The sequence below is a fragment of the Meleagris gallopavo genome, chromosome 1 (assembly GCF_905368555.1).
Source record: "Meleagris gallopavo chromosome 1, MGAL_WU_HG_1.1, whole genome shotgun sequence".
Taxonomy (NCBI): Eukaryota; Metazoa; Chordata; class Aves; order Galliformes; family Phasianidae; genus Meleagris; species Meleagris gallopavo.
In genome coordinates, this window is record NC_139404.1 from 61,171,959 (window position 1) to 61,192,268 (window position 20,310).

General features: G+C 47.1%; 1 protein-coding gene across 3 annotated transcripts; it reads right to left on the reverse strand.

The window, feature by feature from the left end:
• Positions 1 to 153: 153 nt before the first annotated feature.
• Positions 154 to 18,957, reverse strand: BID (BH3 interacting domain death agonist). Of its 3 annotated transcripts, none has more exons than XM_085230562.1 (6): positions 18,821 to 18,957; positions 5,928 to 5,994; positions 3,851 to 4,061; positions 2,767 to 2,912; positions 1,334 to 1,537; positions 154 to 881 (listed from the first exon to the last, which is right to left on the reverse strand). In XM_085230562.1, the coding sequence occupies exons 2-6, from the start codon at positions 5,934 to 5,936 to the stop codon at positions 870 to 872; spliced, it is 582 nt and encodes a 193-aa protein (XP_085086688.1). In that variant the 5' UTR covers positions 5,937 to 5,994; positions 18,821 to 18,957; the 3' UTR covers positions 154 to 869. The 3 variants fall into 3 exon arrangements, with proteins under 3 accessions (XP_085086688.1, XP_010712310.1, XP_010712303.1); XM_010714008.4 differs by having other exon boundaries at positions 18,689 to 18,831; XM_010714001.4 differs by lacking the exon at positions 18,821 to 18,957 and adding an exon at positions 18,313 to 18,474.
• Between the last annotated feature and the right edge of the window lie 1,353 nt (positions 18,958 to 20,310).

The window sequence follows — 20,310 nt, forward strand, 5'->3', positions numbered from 1 at the left end:
TCTCTTTGTGCAGAGTGCAAAGCCAACAACAAACAGCTGTAGCTCTGTTACCACTAGCAGCAGCATAGCAAGAATGCTGTAAGGACTTGCACAAAAGCCCCACCATTTCTGTGAAAAGGGGGAGGAGAAATTCAGTTGCTTAAGATGCAGATGTATGTCATGTCCATTTTTATTTAAAAAACAAAAAACACCAATAAAAGGACATTAAAGGACATTATTTACATGATTTCTTCAGAGGCAGCTGGATCACAAGTAGAGCCTCAGCCACCACGTATGTGATGACACATACATCAAACAACCTGAGTCCAAGTCTGTTCACTGAACCTGAGATGTGAATACAATGTGCTACTGACCAGAGACACCAGGTACTTCTCCTCATTCTAGGCTGGTATCTTTTTTTCTCTCCAGCAAGCTGCTCTGAAGCCAATGACCACCTTCTCTCAAGCATATCTGGATACTATTCCTCCCCAAAATCCACCCCTGTACCTTGCTCAGTTGCAGAACAGAAACCTGTAGGATGCAGCAGTTCGTTAGAAATACTGACAAGGTGGGCTCAGCACCCAGTGCACTTCCCCAGGGGCTGTACCTGCATCACATCTGCTACTGATAAGGAGAGAGGAAAAACAAACAAAAAAAAAAACAAACACCTATTTTGTAAAATGGAGAAGAGTAAGCACTATATCTTACAGGTGCTGGCAGACCAGTCATGCAGCTCTCACTACCATCGCTACTGTGCTAGTCTACAAAAGCCCATCTACAAGCTCTGCCTTCCCTTTCACAGCTGAGTCTCAGAAGTTATGAGCAGAAAAAAGTATCTGAGCAGATCAAGAAGTTCAAAAGTCTTCAGGAAGCCAATGGCTGGAGATCACTCACTCGCGCAGCTAGGAGGAAAGAAACAGAACCAGCATTAACCACAACAGCATCTTCTTGCAGCCACAAGCCCTCTGCCTGCCCACCCAGCCCATGGACTGGGGCAGATGCCAGGGAGGCAAAGCAGCAGCAGCCTGCGCACCCACGAAGGCCCGTGCACTCTATACAGATCCGTGTCTCAACAGCGCCACCTGCTGTGCTGCGCGTCTGTTCGCCCTCAGCCCCACATTCTGTGCTAGGACTGGCTTTGGGGGGGTTCCAGGGAAGTGAGCAGAAGCTGGACATTGCCCTCAGCCTTCGGAGCTTGCAGATAGCAGCAGCTCTTCCCTGCCAAGCCCCCAGAGCCCCAGGCATAATGGGAGAAACAGCAGGCATCTGGCAATGCCCGTAGGGAGTAACCAGGGCCAGCAAGGAGACTGGCTGTGACTTGCACCGAGCCGCAGAGCTGCTGGATAGCACTCACCATTCTGACAATGTAGTTGTGGAGATGTTGGCTGATGTAGTTCACAGTGGTGCTGAAGACACGCTGTAGAAGGGAAGGCACTTGATTCGCCACTTTCTTAGTTAAGAGCATTGCTAGCACCAACATGGCCTTCTCTTGCTCCAGATCTGATGGGACGGCTCTGGCAAGTCCTTCCACTGCCTGTGACAGGCACCGTGTTATCTCCTGCATAGAGGGAAGAGAGGATGTCAGTGCAGCAACTGTGCACCTGTACAGACACATCACAAGCTGCCATGTTCCCTCCCAGGCTGATACACACCCAGGTGGCAGCAAGGATGCTCACCCAGGTGGCAGCAAAGCTCAGCTGCTCACCCAAAAAAACAAAGAAACAAGGAAACATCACACAGCATTGGAAAAATTAGGTAGCATCTTACACGCTTAGGGTGCAGCAGCTCAGAATCTGCACCTAGCCTGCCTGGTCCTGAAGTAGCCCAAGAATCCAGGGCTTCCAGGAGACAGGAACTTACCTTAATCTAAACACTGTAAGTATCAGGGCTACGTGCCCAGGGGCAACTGGTACGGAGAAAAGCTTCACAGAAAAGTCTTCACTTAGGCAGGAGCTAAAAAAGGGGTCCAGACACAGAACAAACACTACCTCACTTCTGCTTCTCCAATCCCCTCAAAATAAAATCATTTCAATCCCACCTTTTCAAGCCAAGCAGACCCTAAAATCAAAGACAGCTTTAACTTCATCACAGGCAGAGAAAAACAAGCAAGCCAGATACCCAGTTATGCAGTTCTCTCTTGAAGATGCCAAAAGGCTCTGGGGAAGCAAATTGTGGCTATTGATCCAGATGTGGATACTTCCCTTGCAGAGCAGTGAGGCACGTTAGATGCTGGACCAGGGATGCTAAGTCTCATCCCATCATAAGCTGTGAGAGAACCTGCACTGAAGCAGTGGAGGTGCCACCCAGGGAGGCCTTTCCAGCAGGTTACCCATACCAGCCCAAACCCACTGCTACTCCCAACACCTACAGCCTGTGAGCCCAGAGGATTAAGGCGCCGTAAGAGGGAGCACTGGGTCTCACTGCTTGCTGAGTCTCAGTGTTCAGTGATAAACACAAGCCAAGCTTCTGCCAGGTTTGTCCATTTGACAAGCAGCTGACATTCAGGACCCAGCATCAGAGTTCAAAGATCTTAAAAACAAAATTACCTCCAGAAGTCAGCCCTGCTCCACAACCTCACTTTCCCCGCCTGCAGAAAGGGACAGAGTCCAAGCAACTCACTTTGCAGGGCAAAGGCTGCCAGGGTACAGGCTCACCATAGCATCTTCTCTAACAGAACTTCACATCAAATATTAACATTTCAGATTAATTTCAGAAGTGCAGTAATCAAGGCATCAAAAGACTCAACGTTTATAAGGGGAGCTACTCATCAGATTGCTTTTCACTCACCTCTCTAGGCAAATTCTCATTCAGAAAATGTTGCACTAGATCATTTACTACTTTTGCTTTGATTTGTTTATCCAGCTGGTCTCCGATCTCAGCGAGCTGAGCAGCAATGGTCCGGACAATTTCTTCATTTACCTCAGGGTCAAGCACTGCAAACACACACAGCAGGATTTAGTTCACAGGCTGCAGTCACACTAGGTTCAGCACAGGTGAGGTGCCTAGGGCATTTTGCCCATCTCCATTGCCAATCTTCCCCTACCCCCCAGTCTTCTTCCCATACTGCCTTTGTGACAGCCATACACACTCAGTGGGGAAGTCAGAACAATTCCAACCAAGGTTTGTTCAAGATAACTACAGCCAACATTCTGTCGAGAGGGGGGAGGGAAGGAAGAGTGTGCCTGATTTCTCAACTGAAAACTGCCAGGACCTGTGTCATGAACACCATCTAAAACACAGCATCTCCTTTTGGCAAAGCTTTCCGTTGTCACTTTGGGCCATGAAATCAATATATTTTGCAAGATGAGGTAATATTTACTATAGTGGTTACTCATTACACCGCTTCACTACTTCAAGGTGCCAGCTGGCACATCGTGGGCAAGGTGCAATATCCATGCTGCTTAGGGCTCGAGAAGCAAGAACAGTACAAGGAACTATATAAGAAATTGCCTCTGCCACGCTAGTATAGTACAGGGAATTAAGTCAGTACCAGAAAAAGAGTTGCTCCTAACTCCTAGCTGAAGTGCTGAAACAAAACTCCTTGAGGAGCAACGGGAAGCTTAACAGAACCACTTAAGATCCCACTGCTTAAGGACAGAAATCATAAGTACCAGATTCGTAGCCCTTGTCTCACATGCTACAGACTGCGCAGAGGGACAGGTGCTCAGCCACCAAGAGGGAGCTGCACTGCCAAGCATTAGCTGTCTTACCCCAAGTGATAAAACGCCAACCAATACAACCACCAGCTGTGAAGTTTCTCAGTGGAGAGAATATTGCCAACCGTCTGTCACAAGATAATAAAGAGACAAGGGGATAGAAACAAAGCCCCCCACCTTCACAGAAGGCACGTGGGAAAGGAGAGAGCACTCACCTAGCTCACCATTCTGCAAGTGGCCGCTTCGATTCCCATCGGTCTGAAGTTCCCCATCACTATCATAAGATTGAACACCTTTAACGGCACACAAGAGGCCCCGGCTTTGTAGGAATGGCAGCTGCTCTCTGAACTCACAGCCAGAGGACTCCGCCAGGAAAGCAAAGAGCAGCATGCGTTCCATATGGTCAGATCCATCACTATAGATATCCTAAATGGAAGAAGAATCACTGTTAAACCCACATCCTGCTGTTTAGGTTTGTACAGATGCTGTTTTTCTTACAGTGAACACCTTTTTCTGGTCTCCTTTGGGTACAGTGCATAATAATGCCCAGTTTGCAAGAGCTGAGCAAACGCGTACTAACTCCTAGATGCATACATGCACACAGCACTGTGCTGGTTAATGCTGGCTGGCTCTGGTCTTACAAACCAACAGTTGAGGTGTCAGCTCATCTCTTGAGTGGCAAGGACAAAATTCCTGATCAGGACTCCTCTTCTGAAACAAAGATGAATGCTCAGCACAAGTGACTCTATTCACACATCTGTTTCAAAGGTTTTCCCTGTATTTGGAAGTTGGGCACCCTACTTCCTGTACAAAACTAAGCCAACAGTTCCACATTTAATTTTAATCAGAGCATAGCAGCAACAAGGTGGGGAGCAGAGATAACAGGCAGCATAAGCCTGCAAAAAAACTAAAGTTTGCATTCCTTTTCCCTCTTGAATGGGAACTAGACAAGCTCCATAACAAACGCATTCAGATCCTTGCACAGTCAGGCAGCTGCTCATAAGAATAGCCAGACAACAGACCATTGGTGTCTCATATCCGTTTGCTTGCAGTAAGCAGGCACATGCTGCATCTGCTGTCACAGACTGTCTTCCAACAGGGCAGCACAGAGTGCCCAGGTGGGTTAGGCTGAGGAGGTCCAGCAGGTGGGCAGTGATGGGAGCAAGAAGTCCCACAGGGCCTCAACCAACCAAGACCTCTGCAGGAAAGCAGAAGACTGTCCACTAATCCCAGTTAAGCAGCTGATGAAGCAGGATGTATGAGCAGAGAAATTAAATGACAAAAAAAAAAAATCCTTACTCTTGTACCCAGACTATCTGCTCATGAGTAAGAAAGTGCTGAGCCTTGATTCTAAAGGAATCAAGGTTTGCCTTGCCAATTTCATAGGGTAAGGGGTAATCAACTAGGATGAGCCCAAGAATTGAAACAGTATTACCCTTGGGTAAGTGGAACCTTCCAAGACCACTCCATATCTACATAACTGTATCAGTACTGTCACAGAGTGCTGTGATGGCCTATGCAACAGGAGAAAAATTGTGATAGACGTGTTAGAAATAATCAGGGATACAATGTTTGCTGGGGCAGATCAGATAGAGGAAGGGCAGAACAAGGACAACAAGTCTGGAAATAAAAACAAGTGGAAAATAAGGTACAATCAAAGCTAAAGCACACCTCCCGTGAGTGGAGTATGGGTGTCTACAGACAATAGTGAAGGTCACTGGGTGCCCCACACACCCTGGGACACCACACAAGCACAATGAACAACCCACCTGACTTATGTTTCTGTTCAAAAGACTTGTGGGAAAGCAGAACACAAACAGGGTTAGAATTGTGCCTTGCAACCACACTTAATGCTAGAGGGTGACAGATGTTTGAACAGGTTTACGGGATTTGTAACATGCATTTGAAAAATAGTAGCTCTGAAATCATGTTTATTGTAGTGTTTTGTGCAATATTTATTTGATCAGAGTAATGGGTCAAGTACTTTGTTTATTAGTTTCAGTGGTTTGCTACTTAATAAGCATCATTGCCTCTTAAATCAGTTGCATCTCATGCTTGCAGTCTACTGGGAGAGTCTTACACTGAGGTAACAAGGAAGCAGCTTGCAAGCTAAATGGTTCCATCCACCTTGCATCTATATTCATGATGGAGGAGTGCAGCATCAGAGACTCCAACAGGAACTCTGAGAAAGATAATAAGGGCACAAGCCAGCACTTGTTAAGACTCAGCCTCTTCCAGGTACTTCTAAACAAGCACATAAGAGAAGTGACTTCAGTGGCATTTGAAACTAACCCGTTCCATGATGGATTCAGAGAGAGAACAGCTCGTCACAGTCTGCTTCAGATCAGAAATCCTTACCCTGCAAGAGTGAGAAAGAAAACGGTCAATGGAGAAAACAAACCCCAGCACATACATATATTCAAGCAGTGCCCACAGGTCTTTTATGCACCTCTAGAAAGGTCAATTTCTACATTTCTGGAGAGAAGTACCCATGAACAAGGCTGAGAGAACAGCAGCTGTTCTGGAAAGAAGGGCCCTAAATCAGGTGAATCAGGTAGGGGAAAACACCTACCTGCCATGGATAGTTAGCAGACAGCAATGCAACATGACCTACAAACGGGGCTTAAAGCCATCTTTAGGTGGTGCCAGAAATGGGAGGGAAGGTCCTTTGTAGTGCGAGAGCAGGAATGCAGGGTTATCACAGAGAAGACTCCGGCCCTGTAGAAGTAGTTCATGTCTCCTGGGTTTTCCAGGTTCCTGATGACCTACTGAGAGCCAGTGAGCTGCTCAGGTCTGTATGCACAGCAGCATATTCCTAAATGAAGCACCCAGGTGGCATTGCAACACATCTTCAGGTTTTGAAGTGCCCCCACCCCATACTACACTCAGGCTTGGTTTCAGTACATGTTCCTAGATATTTGTTGAAAAGGAAGGGCTGGATCACGTGCCAAAGGCTTCCAGTCACATCAACAAAACTAAGCCTGCAGAGAAGTTTGATTAGAAGATGGGGAAAACCAGCAGGTCACAAGCAGGGCTGACAACCCACAGCCTGCCTTACACCTGGACAGGCCTGGGGAATTGGTACGTGGAGAGCAGGGAGGGGTGCAGAGCATGCTGCACAGGGCAGCCTCTCTCACTCACCAGAAAACCAGGGCCTGCTAAGAGCAGAACGCTCTCTCCTCACCTAGGCAGTGAGGTAGGTGGGTGGTTCAGACCAGCAGACCAAATAGCCACATCTGGTACAGGAAGGCACAGCACAGAGACCATCAAGCAAAGACAAGGCAAGGAGGGGAGGAATGCAGATCGCACATCTGCATTTGCTTCCTCACGTGCACGGCCATACAGCTACATGCAGAATGCCCTGGGGTAAGCTGACTTCACGAGCATTGCATTCCCACCAGGCCTCCTCCATGTCGGGCAATAACCTGGCTGCAGTGCAGGAACCTGCTGACCCAAGTTAGGGTGAGAGCACACAAGAGCTCACCTATCCAGATGACCAGTAACTACTGACTGGTCATCATTGAGACTCATGGACTCAATGACGACACATTAAGTTTCAGAGCAGGAGGGTTTCCACGACTGTGTTTTAAGCAATGAGGTGTGCAGGTGGGAAAAAAGGAAGGAAGTGAAAGCAGAAGTGCATTCAAACTCTGAAGGAAGCCACAGTTACAGCTTCAAGAGACCAGGAATTTCCCAGCTTTTCAAAGACTTAGAAACTTTGAATGCCAAAACACAGCCTGAAATACGTTTAAAAAAAAACAAAAAACAAAAAACACACAAGAGCCCAGAGGCAGCTTTTCAACCATGAAGTCTTTTTCATTTAGTCATTACGCTAAGCTTCTAGCTTCCTAAAACAAATTCAATTCTGCTGCTTTGTATTGCACTATTTTTATGGTCAGTTCAGATCCCAATTGCTGTCACTCAGCCCTACCCCAAAGAGCAGGCTGGTTGGTTAGAGATAGTCCCTCTGTTCTCCTGGGACCTGACAGGAGCTCTGGAGCAGCACATGGCTACCTTTCTCCTGGCCTTTGTCTTTGCTGGAGGACAAATGTTTATTAAGGTTGGAGAACTCCTTATATCCCCACTTCCCTCTTGGTCCCAGGGATGCTTTGTCAGGTCCATGGCAGCACTGTGGCTTTGTGTAGTAACTGAGGTGTCCAGAACAGCCGCATCATCCTCTTCCCACAGCAGAAATGCAGATGTTGTGCAGCACTGACAGAGCTGTGACGCAACACAAGCCACTACAGCTGCACGTAAGCAAATGTCCAGATGTACAAGTGAAACTAGATGAGTAGCTTTTTTCTTACATGGCTTTACAAGAAATGGACCACTGCTACCCAAACCCAGGCAAACTGTTAGAGGGTGACTGCCTTTTTCCTTCTGGAGGGGCATTCCAGAACATTTCTGGAAGGTCAGCTGAGCAGTTGTGGGGTAAGCTGCCAAGAAAGAACACCAGCCCGTGCACAGAAAAATGGAATCTTTCTTGAAGAGGGTGGAATGGAAATCAGAGTTAAGGCACCTCTTTGTGGTGTTTGTCATCTGTCACATCCTTTTATGGAAAGCTCAAAATACTGCTTAAAAACCCAAATTCCCTCATTTTATTTACGCTGCTATGAAACCTGTTTGGCTCAATCCAAACACCTATGAAAGAAGCAATCAAAGGCAGAGGTACTACTGCCTTCCCCCATTCCTTGCTCTAAAAGAAGAGAGACAGACTATTCTAGCCCAAAATAAAAAAAAAAAAAAGAAAAATGGACATTCTACTCAATTCTCAAATCAGCAGATACAAAAACTAACAACAGGGAGACCCAGATCCATTCTGGGCACACCCATACACGCTCGTAGGCGTTTTTCTGAGTAGGGATGGAAAGGCAGAGCATAGGAGCTTCACACAAGCTTGTGCAAGTGCACTGTCAACACACTAAGGGGAGCTTGATCCAGCTGGAACACACACATTACTCACGTGAATTCCTAGGAAGCTGCAGCAAGCCTTATGTGCCTGGCTACAGCTCTGAAGATCCTAATGTCATATTTTGACAGCACTTTGTGCTTTTCAAGGACAGAAGGTAGTAAGTAACCCTTGCCTTGTCACTGCTCCCAGGGTACGTGCTGCACCTAGAAACACTAACAGGGTGTGCAGTATTCTTCCCATCTCCTTTCCACTATGGGATCATCCCAGCCTTATAGACACTCCTCAGGGCCGGTCCACAAAGAAATAGACATTCAAAAAATATTTTAAGAAGTCACCCATCCTAATTGCCAATTACAGGTTTGGCCACTCCTGCACATAAGCTAAGGCAGAAAACAAAAGTCAGCGATACCCACCACACTCTCTAATATTTATACAGAAGACAAAGGCTAGAAGATGATGATAATTTACATTAACTCTTCCCTACAATCAAGCAATCACCACCCAGGCAGTAAAAAAAATCCCTGAGGCACTCCAGCCTTTGGCTAACAAAGCTCTACTTGGGTGGTCAAAAACACACGTGAGAACAAGAAAAAAAAATTTCTATCACTACATTTAAAAAAGTATTTAATTAGCTAGTAGCTCCAGAGACCTCAAATTTCAGCTAATTGCCTTGAATAAATAGAAGGGGCTTTGATACTCAGGAAACTCCTCCTGAGAATTGGAATTCTTTAGTGTCATCTCAAAAATTGGACTCTTTAAGGGCAAACCTCTAAAAAGTCAAATATAATCACACCAATGCCATCTCAAGCTTAATTCATTAAGGCATTTGAATCCTGGTGGCTGCAGGTTGAGATTTTAAGACATCTTTCAGTGAACAGAAGAAGTTACCTACAATCCAACAGAAGCCTTTAGTACAACAAATAAAAAATGCCTACGAACTCCATCTCACTCCATCTCACAGTAAAACTAGATAATCTAGTAAGGCTGTTTTATAGCTACTAGAAGTCTTGGAAAATATTCACAGAATGGTTTGAGTTGGAAGGGACCCCTAAAGGCCATCTGGTCCAACCCCCCTGCAGTGACCAGGGACACCCACAGGTAGATCAGGTTGCTCAGAGTCCCGTCCAGCCTGACCTTGGGTGTCTCCAGGGATGGGGCATCCACATCTCCAGGCAACCAGCACTAGTGCTTCCTTATCCTTATCATAAGGAAATTTTTTCCTTATATTCAATCTAAATCTCCCCTTTTAGTTTGAAACTATTTCACAGCACGCCCTGCTAAAGAGTCTGTCCTCTTCTTTCTCAAAGCCCCTCTTTAGGTATTGAACAGCTGCTAAAAATTCACCTTGGAGTCTTCTATTCTCCATACTGAACAGTCCTCACTCTCAGCCCATCCCCATAGGGGAGGTGTTCCATCCCTAGGATCATTTTGTGGCCCTCCTTGAGACACACTCCAACACATCCACATCTCTCCTGTACTGAGGACTCCACATCTAAACACAGTACTCCAGGTGAGGCCTCACCAGCACAAAGCAGAGGGACAGAATCACCTCTCCTACTTGCTGGCCACACTTCTTTTGATGCAGCCCAGGATACAGTTTGCTTTCTGAACTGCAAGGACACATTGCTGGCTCATGCCGAGTTTGCCATCCACCAGTACTTCCAGGTCCTTTTTGGCAGGGCTGTGCTCTACCCTTTCATCCTATAGCTCGTACTAATAGGGTGGTTGCTACAACCCAGGTCTCACAGTTGGTTATGTCTAATCTCATGAGGTTCACCTGGGCCCACTGCTCTTGCCATCTAAGTCTCTCTGGATGAGCCTAGCAGCATCCCTACACTCCTCCCAGGGTACCTGTCCCTGCTTCCACCGCCTGTGCATTCTCTTCTTACTCTCCATTTCAACCAGCAGGTCCTGGTTCAGCCATGCTGGTCTCTTGCCTTCCTTTTCTGACTTTCTTCTTGGGGATGCAGAGCCCTAAGGAGATCTCCCTTAAAAGATCTGCCAGCTCTGCTCCCTTGCCTTTGAAGGTGGTTACCCAGAGGGTTTTGTTGACTAACTCTCTGAAGAGCTGGAAATTAGCTTTGCTAAAATTTGGCATCCTGATTTACTTCACTAGTTTATATTCTGTGGAATATAATTTGTTTTTTAAAATGAAATAGCAATGAATTTAATGTATTACTTGTTTTCAGTCTCAGTTGCAAGCCAGCATTGTATCAAGGAAGAGACTCAGAAGCAGTCCCTCATTAATAAAGAGATGCAGCTTGAAGTCTGCTTACGTTTCTTGTTACTATCTATACACTGGCAGATCTTTATCTCCTATTTCCTCTCTTTCCATACAAGAGTGGTTCAGTTATTAAGCGAGCATGAAACAGTGCCAAACAGAAGTGAATTGCTGTAACTTGAGGGAAAGTAACCTCTATGTGAGGGAAGGAGAAAACAAACAAAAACACAGAGAAGAAAGCGTAAGGACAAAAATGGTTTGGGAAATCCCTCCTGGATATAAAAAGCTGTTGCTATACATTAATGCAGAGCATACAATGAGCCTCACTGAGGCTTACTCAAAAGCAGAGAACACACTGGCAGAGAGAGGCAAAGTTATTTAAATTCCTCCTCCTAAAAGCCACCACATGCTACTGCAGGCCTGCAAAGGACATGACAAAACAAGCACTTCTCTAAGTGCAAAGTGCCAGAACACCTACAGATTTTACACAACGAGACTGACCTCAAAAGATGAGCTCTGAAAGTCTAAAATAGCAAGCTATCACTTCCCTATAGCTCCTGTACACAAAGCTGCCTCAGGAGGAGAATTATTTGAGGAGCACTCAAAATGAAGTTGTTCAAACCCTTAAAGGTTCATGCAACACACACACCTTGGGCTTTCCCTGACTTATAACGACTGGAAGCTACAAAGGCGATGGCTTACACTTCATTCTTAAGCTTGTAATTCCCAAGGCATCGTTTCTGTCACAGACATAACTGTTAATCTGCTAAGACACTTCTGTGTTCACTCCTTTCCTGTCTCCATACAGTTCTCTCTGCCTAACCAATGCAGGCTGCCACACAGACAGACACCACAGCAGCAGTCAGCAGTTTATCTATCCATCAGCACAGGGCACCTGTGCTTATTTCGCCCTCACACACCCCAAATTCTTGTAAGAAAGAACTCCGTGGTCGCTTCCTCCAAAGCCAGCCCTCTGGGCTTCCTTCCACGCACACACACCACTGCCCAGCTGGTGTTGAGCGTATCCTGAGGGACAGCACAGGAGTTACTATCTCCATAAGGAGAGCTGTTGGGGGAAATTCTCTGGGGGCAGCCATGAAAGAGTAGGTCCCAGAATCTCTATAGCAACAATGCTAACCTAAACCAGCTTTTATCCCTTCTTCACATCTCCAAGGCAGCTCAAGAAAGAACCCGTGCCATGAATAATGCCCCTGGCTTGCCACCACTTTCCCTTCAGATCTTTCACCTCTCCTCACAGCTCAGCCAGCAGTTACTGTTCTTAGCCCTATCAGACACTATCTGGTTATGAAAGCATGTAGGTCTGCCTCCTTTAACAGCTTGTCTAGATTCTGAGACACATCCTGTACAAACACCTGGACAGACACTATCAAAGGACTTATTGTGAGCCATCAAGATATTTATCTTTGTTTCACTTCTGGGTTAGGACTGAATTTGAGTCTTCAAAGCAGAATAATCCATCAGTCATTGAGAACAGCCAGTACACTGATTTCTGTCTGACACCTGAAAGATAAAAAACTTCCTTTTTGGCAGTCTGAATGACTGCATCATTGGAGTCAATGAAACAGTACCTATTTGCCCACTCCTGGACCCGCTGGCTTTTACTTGTTTCACAGGGAAACATTTCATTGCAGAGCTGCAAAGCTCAGAACAGAAGCATTTCACAGATAGGGAAACCAAAGCACCTGGAGTTGACGCAGTTCGCTCTGCCATCTGACAGGTAGAAATCCCCACTTCAAACCATAACCACACTATTTCACTGTGTTCCCAAAAGCATGCCACAGGCAAACTGCTTTACATGACAAGTCAGCAGTACTACAAAGTCATAAGAAAACCATACCACAGGCCTACCAGGTTCCTTATTTGAGGACTTCTAAACAGTGCCTGACTACCAGCTTTAACACCTCCAACAGATAGAGCAAGCAGAATCCACCCCATCACCCTGCCACACACAATTCCTAGCCCAACAACCCAAAAGGAACCACAGAGCCCAGCTGATAGCAGATGCTGGAGCTCCTCCCCATACTTCTCTAGCTGTGGAAGAAGCCTGACTGCTCACACGGCAGCTGCACACACAGTTTAGACTAAGCAAAGAGAGGGAGAGAATACATAGTGAAGGGAGATAGATAGCTTGATGATCTGCAAAAAAAAAAAAAAAAAGTTTAAATGAGCCAAGTGCAGACATTGCCAACTAGGATATTATCATGACTATCTTACTATGACAATCCTTATCACTACTCAGTCCACCAAGGATATGCCACTTGCATCAGCACTTAGGATGCCCCAAGGTTTTGCCTCCTCTGTGACTCTCTGTCCTCTTAGAGGGAAATTTAACTGTAGGCTTAGGAAAGAAAACTTGGGTGGGGGCAGGAAACAGGTATTGCCAGGTGAAGATAGGCTGAACAAACCCTTTTGTGCATCCACAGGTGCACATGTGCTGCCATGAAACCAAATGGGTTGTTTGGTATCACCTGGTTCATACCAAAGCTACTAACCTGGAATTTCTCAGGACTTGTCCATCACAGACAACAGCTTCCAAAGCGCAGGCATTCTCCATGCATTTACCTCAGAAGGGGGATGCACCATTATCTTCATTTCAGATGTGGTAAAACTGAGATGGCAGCAAGTCTGTGGCACAGCATGGGACAAAACCCATCTCCCAGATACTTGTGATTTATTTGCTAGACACTTAAGACACCCTGCCTGTCAAGAACTGAAAAGGCTGCTTGCACTCACCCATCCGTCCCACTCTCAAGCAGGGGCACTCATTGCTCGAGGCTGTCAGCTTTTGTTTCTCTTGCTCTCAGCTTCAGACTGCTTCCTCCTTCAAGATCTGTGCATTATGCCACTTCCAAGCACTCAGCAATGAACAAAACCACGCTGTTTGCTCATAACATCACTGATGGAAGAACACACCAAAAATGTGCTGAATACTTCCTGCTCCTAACAGCTTCACTGCTTCATCTCCCAGTGTTCAGTGGCACTAAAATGGTACACAAAGACCTGACACAACGCTCATCTGCCTACCACCTTTGCTAGACCAGTTTCATATTCGCTTCCTTAATACAGAGTAAGCATCACAGCCTGAACAGTTTAAGTACTTGCTGTGTATTTGAACTCGGTAAACCATAGCAATTTGTTTGATGGGACTCTTCTTCCCCTTTTTGAAAGAAAAACAGGACTGAAGACCTCCAAAGAAGTTTTGGAGCGACCTTCTCATTTGAGATATATTTAGTATCCCTGAGGTCTGCTGCTGTGTCACATTATTTTCCAATATTCACATCTAATTCTGTACATTTAGATGGAGATTCTGCCGTGAATCATAGCAGTCTTCTAGTTATCACAGGCAGTACTCAGACTTCTTAGGAAAAAGCACCACACAGCTTTCTCAACAGCCTTCATTTTCACTTGGCTCAATTTACCCTCATCCAGCCCATAGGTGGCACATCAATGACAAAGAAGAAACACAGGTCCTCTTTAAAGAGGGAGGGAAAAAAAAAAAAGAAAAAAAGAAAAGGCATGAGTTTGCAACCGCTGCGGTTTCTGTATCAGATTGGGGGTTGAAGGCAGCATGACAACACTACTTAGCAATCTTTAGAAGCCAGCCTACAGACTGAAATTTAGCGAGGAGGAAGCCTGCAGAAGGAACTGCCACAGAGCTCAATGTCACGGCTTGGGTTGAATCAGCTAGAGCTGGATCCAAAAGGAAATGGCATATCCACATCTACACAAAAGGTGCAAGATTTAATCCTGACTACAGTGCACGTGGTCATTCTGATCTGGGATTAAGAACGTGCAAACCATTTGTAAAGTCAGAGACATAAGAGTTTTCATCCAGTTTTAGAGGATGCTTCTTCTGGGCATGAGCTTGCACTGCAGCACATCTTTACATCTGAGCAAACTGCTTGATCCCTGAGAGGACAGACCAATGCCACCTGACAACAGCAACTCAGAAATAGGTGCCTCTTGGATGAGATCAGACAAGAGCTGACAAAGATCTGGGACCGGGGCACTGGGAACCATAGCTGCCGTGCCATCTAGAGGACAAAAGCCATCCTCCTTATTTGAAAAACCCATATTCTTATTAATATCACCAGACAAAAGAATAAGTAATGCCACTTCACACTGCAACTTCACAGCTGAGGTTGGCAGAAGAATGCGAGTAATCTGAGTTTTCTTTATCAGGTTATGTGTGTGCAAGGAAGGAAACCAACAAGGAAAGAGCTGCAGGGACACAGGTGGCACTAACAGCTCTCTACCTCTGGTTACCTTCAGACCATGCGGTCAAACAAGAACTATGCTTGTCCACACTTGACAAATACACAGCCTTGCCTCAATACTTGAGAGCTTTCCCAAAGCATGATGCTTTTTTATACCTGCCTCCTTCCTCCTAAACATCTAGCGTTCTATAGCTGTACATGTCTTTCTCTTACAGAGAGCCATGTATGGGTGCAAGCAGACAAGGCTGATTTCCCAGGAGTAGAGCCTGTTGCTGTTCCTCTGGTGACACTGGATGTGCTGGCTCTCAGGAGAACTCTCCTGTTGTGCTGTACTTCCAACTCTTGCTCCTGTTGTGATGACTGGACAGATGGAGCCAGTGGAAGACAAATCCTGAAGGAACCTTTCAAGATGGCTACTTGGCACTGCTTGGACTCCCTAGCTGTAGGCCCACAGGCACAGTGGAGCTGTGTGCGTTTTACACTGAGCAAAAGCCTGACTGTGCGTGCAGTAATGCAAGCCATTTCACTTTCAGTTTAAATGGAAGAGGAAGCACAAGCTAATGTCCCAGAAAGCAAATGTAAAACTAAAGCACAGCAACTAGCTGATCTAAGCGAGTTTGCACAGCTGTTAAGCTGAGGTTACAGTACCAGTCACACCAGGCTGTTACACTGACATAATACTGAAGAAATAAAAAAGCAATTTTCATTCTTTTAAGAAATGAGAGAAAGAAACAGCCCAGTGCATTACAGACATGGCACTGCCCATTCTCCAGGAAGCCACAATGAGGACGCAGCAGGAACGAGCCAAAGGTCAGATGATGTCAGAAAACACAGCAGGTTTCACTGACAAACAAAAACACCACAGCCAGCTGAGCAATGACTGCACACAGTTTAGCTGCCCTGCTCATGTCTTAGTTGAAGCTGGCTGAAAGGCCTGAGATTTCACCAAAAGTTAAAGGAGTTCAAAGCCACACCACCACCTTTCCCCTTTTGCAGCAAAAGTAATATTCCACAGCTTCATTGCCACATACAGCCTTTTCCTTGCATTCATCAACAAGGACAGCCCAGCCCAAACCCACTGTGACCAGGTAGCATGATTTGTCACTTCCAAGAATCATTATCTGATTCAAAGAGACAGGAAAGTCTGGATCAAGTGCCAAAATTAGTAAGTGCCCAAAACAGTCATAGCAGTGCTTTAACTAAACCACAGGGCTGCTGAAGGGAAAGGGGACTGAAGGATTCTGCTGTTGCAAAGCTGGGTTAAAAAAAAAAAAAAAGGTACTGTGATCCACCCTTGAGCAACTGCTCCAAAGACAAGGCAAGGACAACCCTCATCATCTCATCTAGGCAAAAGGTGTAGCTGCCAGTGGTGGGCAATAGACACACAGAGCTCTAGTCACTTCCCTTTGCAGCTGATGTGAGGTCAGGACACCGCTCCTATAGGCATGTGGTACAAATTGAGGCAATCACTGAAGCTCAGAAATTAACAGCTTTGAAAACCAAAGAACGAGAGCAGAGCCCACATGACTCACAGCATGTTTTTACACTTTACCCTACCTTTCCTTCCCTTTCTTTGGCCTGCATCAGAATCAGGCCCAATCTCTGTGGAAAGGACCAATTATGCACACTCTGTAATCATTAACCAGTAATTTTTCAGTAACCCATCCCTCCTCCCTCACCCAAGATAAGCCAGCCAAAACTAACAGGGGATCCAGCTTTCAAGCAGGAGCTTTGCACCTTCACTCAAGCTATTAGCTTCCTAAATCAGAAATATCAGCATTTATTTGGTTTTGCAGAATAAGCAGATATGAAGATTGTACATTATTTGGAGCTGCACTAATCTAGCAAAGACTAAGCTTATCTAACAAAGACAGCAAGCTAAGAGAAAAACAGAGGAAGGTGCTAAGCAAAGAAATATCAGATTTGCTGATAAATTCTGAGGAACGGCTAACTGGAGGAAATGAAACCTGCTCAATTGCCATCAATTCCCTCCAGCAGAGATAACCAGAGACTCAGTTTATTTCCCTACCTCCACTGCTTATTGCACTTATTCCACTAGGCAATAAAGATGCATTATCAAGGAGCCTACCTCAAATAGCTGAGACACCACAGTTATGTCAGCAGGCTCTGCACGTAGCTATTATGCCCCTACTCTCCCACCAACATCCCATAATCATAGAATCATATAGAATCACAGAAAGGCCTGGGCTGAAAAGGACCACAATGTTCGTCTAGTTTCAACCCCCTTTCTATGTGCTGCCCAGAGCCACATCCAACCTGACTTTGAATGCCTCCAGGGATGGGGCATCCACAACCTCCTTGGGCAACCTGTTGCAGTGCGTCACCACCCTCTGAGAGGCAGCTCCCAGTGTCAGGCAGCACCATAAGATCTCCAGAGGCAGCAGTCATAGGATTTATGCGCCTGTCTGCTACCAGATTAAGCATTTTCACTTTATCAGAGTAACTGCTTGCTCTCCCAGCTCCTGAGGAGCACGGGTGACTCCTGTCATCCTGTTACACAGGAAAAACAATACACGGAAACATGGCATTACTTATCCTAGCTAGAAGCACCCAGAGCGCACACACACAGCCTTCCCCACTTAGAATTATCATGACTTTCATTGCTTCAGGAATTAAAAAAAAAAAAAAACCAAAAAAACAACCACCACTAAGCTGAACTCACTGCCTCCAGCTCGCTCAATCTGAGCGTAAGGAATTAGTGATGAGTGAGCAGGAACTCAACAAGACCATCTTAACCAGAGGTCTTATTTTTCCTTCCTAAACACAGCACACATGACCGCATATAAACAAGGATGAGCCAAGCAGGAAGGCAAGATTGCCACATCCATATTCCCAGCAGCAGGCAATCTACCCAGCAGAGGAACAGTCACATCTGCCCTCTCCACCTACACCCGTAGGCCTGGCTGGTCCCTGAGGCCTGCCAGCCAGCGCCTCACGATGAGGAATGAGATCTAGGAGAGGAGGCTGCAGAAATTCAGGCAAATGCACTGCTAGGAACAGTTTATAGAACACGTTCCACATGGTTGTGTACAGAGGAGGCAGCAAGGAGTGGATGTTGGCTTCATAGAATAGGCTGGAAGAGACCTCTAGGATCATTCTGCCCAACCAACTCCCCCCCCCCCCCCCCCCATGCCTACTGACCACGTCCCTCAGTGCCACATTCACATGGTTACTGAACACCTCCAGGGACGGTGACTCCACCACCTCTCTGGGCAGCCTGTGCCACTGCAGCACCACTCTTCTCCTCCCAAGAAGAAACGCTTCCTAACATCCAACCTGATTTACCTTAAAGAAGCCCCTTTAAAAGGTTTAATATCAAGTTGGCAGGAAAAGTCCAAGACCACACAGAAAACACTCCTTCTCCACGAGGATCTCCCACATAGGTACGCCTCCCCAAACAGAGGAAAGAGCAGCCGTTCGATTTCATTTCGTTAGAGAATGCCCCGGCTCGCTCCCGAGGGCCCGGCCCGCGTCCCCCGCCCCGCCCCAAAGCGGCAGACAAAGGAGTGGCGCAGCGAGGGCTAGAGGACGGCGCCGGCGAGCGGACCGGGCGCGGGCCGTGCCGACGGCAGAGGGGCACCCGGAAGAGCTGCAGCGAGAGATTAAGGGTAAAAAGTAAAAGCAAGCAAGCAAACAAGGGACCCGCTGAGGTGGGACCTACCGGACAGAAGGGAGCGCCGCAGGGAGATAGCGGCGTTCAATACAGAGCAGAAGCCGTTTCAAACCCGTTCCCGCCCCAACGCAACTCGCCGTGCCGCTCTGGCAGCAGGAAGACAGCCCCGGCCCTACTTACCGGGAGCAGCGCGGCTCTCCCTGCGGTTCGCGCCCGCCTGTTTTCAAGGCCCCTGCCCCGCCCTCTGCGGGGTGCGGGGTGGGGCTTGGGCATTCCCCGGCCGGATGGAGGAAAGGGGGGGGGCGGCGGCGGCGGCGGCGTCGTGTGCGCCACGCGGTGGGGTGAAGGCGGCGGCGCGGTGCGCGGGTGGAGAGCCGCCCCGCGGGGCTGTGCGGGGTTGCAGCCCGCGGCTTCCGCTCCTTCCTCCCGTCATGTGTCCGCTTGTGTCCGTGTACGGCACATTCAGCGTTACAGTTTGGGTAGTTTAATATCGTGTCGCTGTTGAAAGCGAAGCTTTCCATCCAGCGATGTCAGTAACACGAAGCTGGAGCCTTCCTCCCTACTGCCAATCATAGAATCATGGAATGACCTGGGTCATGACCTGGCCAACAATGATCATCTAGTTTCAAACCCCTGCTGTGTGCAGGGTCGCCAACCAGAGCTGCCCAGAGCCACATCCAGCCTGGCTTTGAATGCCTTCAGAGATAGGGCATCCACAACCTCCTTAGGCAACCTGTTCCAGTTCTTCCCATGCTCCTCTTGGAGCCCACAGTGTGTTTTATCAGTTTTACTACATCAGCTGCCAACATTTTCCTTAGCCTTTGGAGCCCCAGGGGCTGGAAGGGGCCCAGCTCCCTGCCCCACACTGGCCTGGCTCTGAGCAAGGTGGGCAGCATGGGGTGGTGAGGCAGTTTGGAGGGAATGAAGGGCTGAGTGTGGCAGGGTTAGAAGTTCCCTGGGGGATACGTTGGGCAGCACTGGAAACTGAAAGTAACAGCTGTGCCACACCAGACTCTGTTGATAGGATTTGCTTTGTTAGGGGGCCTTTTCTGGTGTTATTTCCTACCACACCTGGGTAATCTGCACAGGAAGCGTGACTGGCTCTGTCAGGGCCTTTAGGGTCAGTGTAGCTTTTTGCTGAGGCAAGCAATACGGGAATGCTCTCTCTGTGGGAGACTCACAGTTCCATTCATTGTTTGTAAAGGGGAAGAATCTGCGGGTATCTAATTGATATCAGACACCCTTCAAGGGTGCTTGATGTGCACAGACTGAAAGGAATCTCCTGAGCTAGCAAGTCTACAGGGTAGTTAGAAAGGCAGTTGAAGCGTCGCAAGGCTGACTTCCTTAAATATGATCGGGAGCCTCATGTGTCCAGGGATACAGTTGTCACTTGCTATATAGCCAATCTTTTGGCACCCAGACTAGCAATAATTACGATCTTCTGACACGAGAGTGATCCCTTTCAGGTAGCTGCACTATTTTCGAAAGCAAGAGATCAAAAAAAAATGACATGAGAACTGTCAGGTTTGGTGTGTTCCCAGAGAACCAAGCTGCAGGAAGCTGAAGGAAGAAACACAGTGTCACTCCGGCCACACTTCCGCACAACCTGACACCCAGCCAAAGAGGAAAGCCCAAGGCCCAGCATCCCTTTCTGTGGCCATAGTAGGTCT

Coding starts and splice junctions, on each gene's coding strand:
- BID (XM_085230562.1), bottom strand. Junction 2,913..3,850: donor CTTGCAGAATGGTGAGCTAG/GTGAGTGCTCTC, acceptor GTGTGTTTGCAG/TGCTTGACCCTGAGGTAAAT. Junction 1,538..2,766: donor ATGAGAATTTGCCTAGAGAG/GTGAGTGAAAAG, acceptor CCCTCTATGCAG/GAGATAACACGGTGCCTGTC.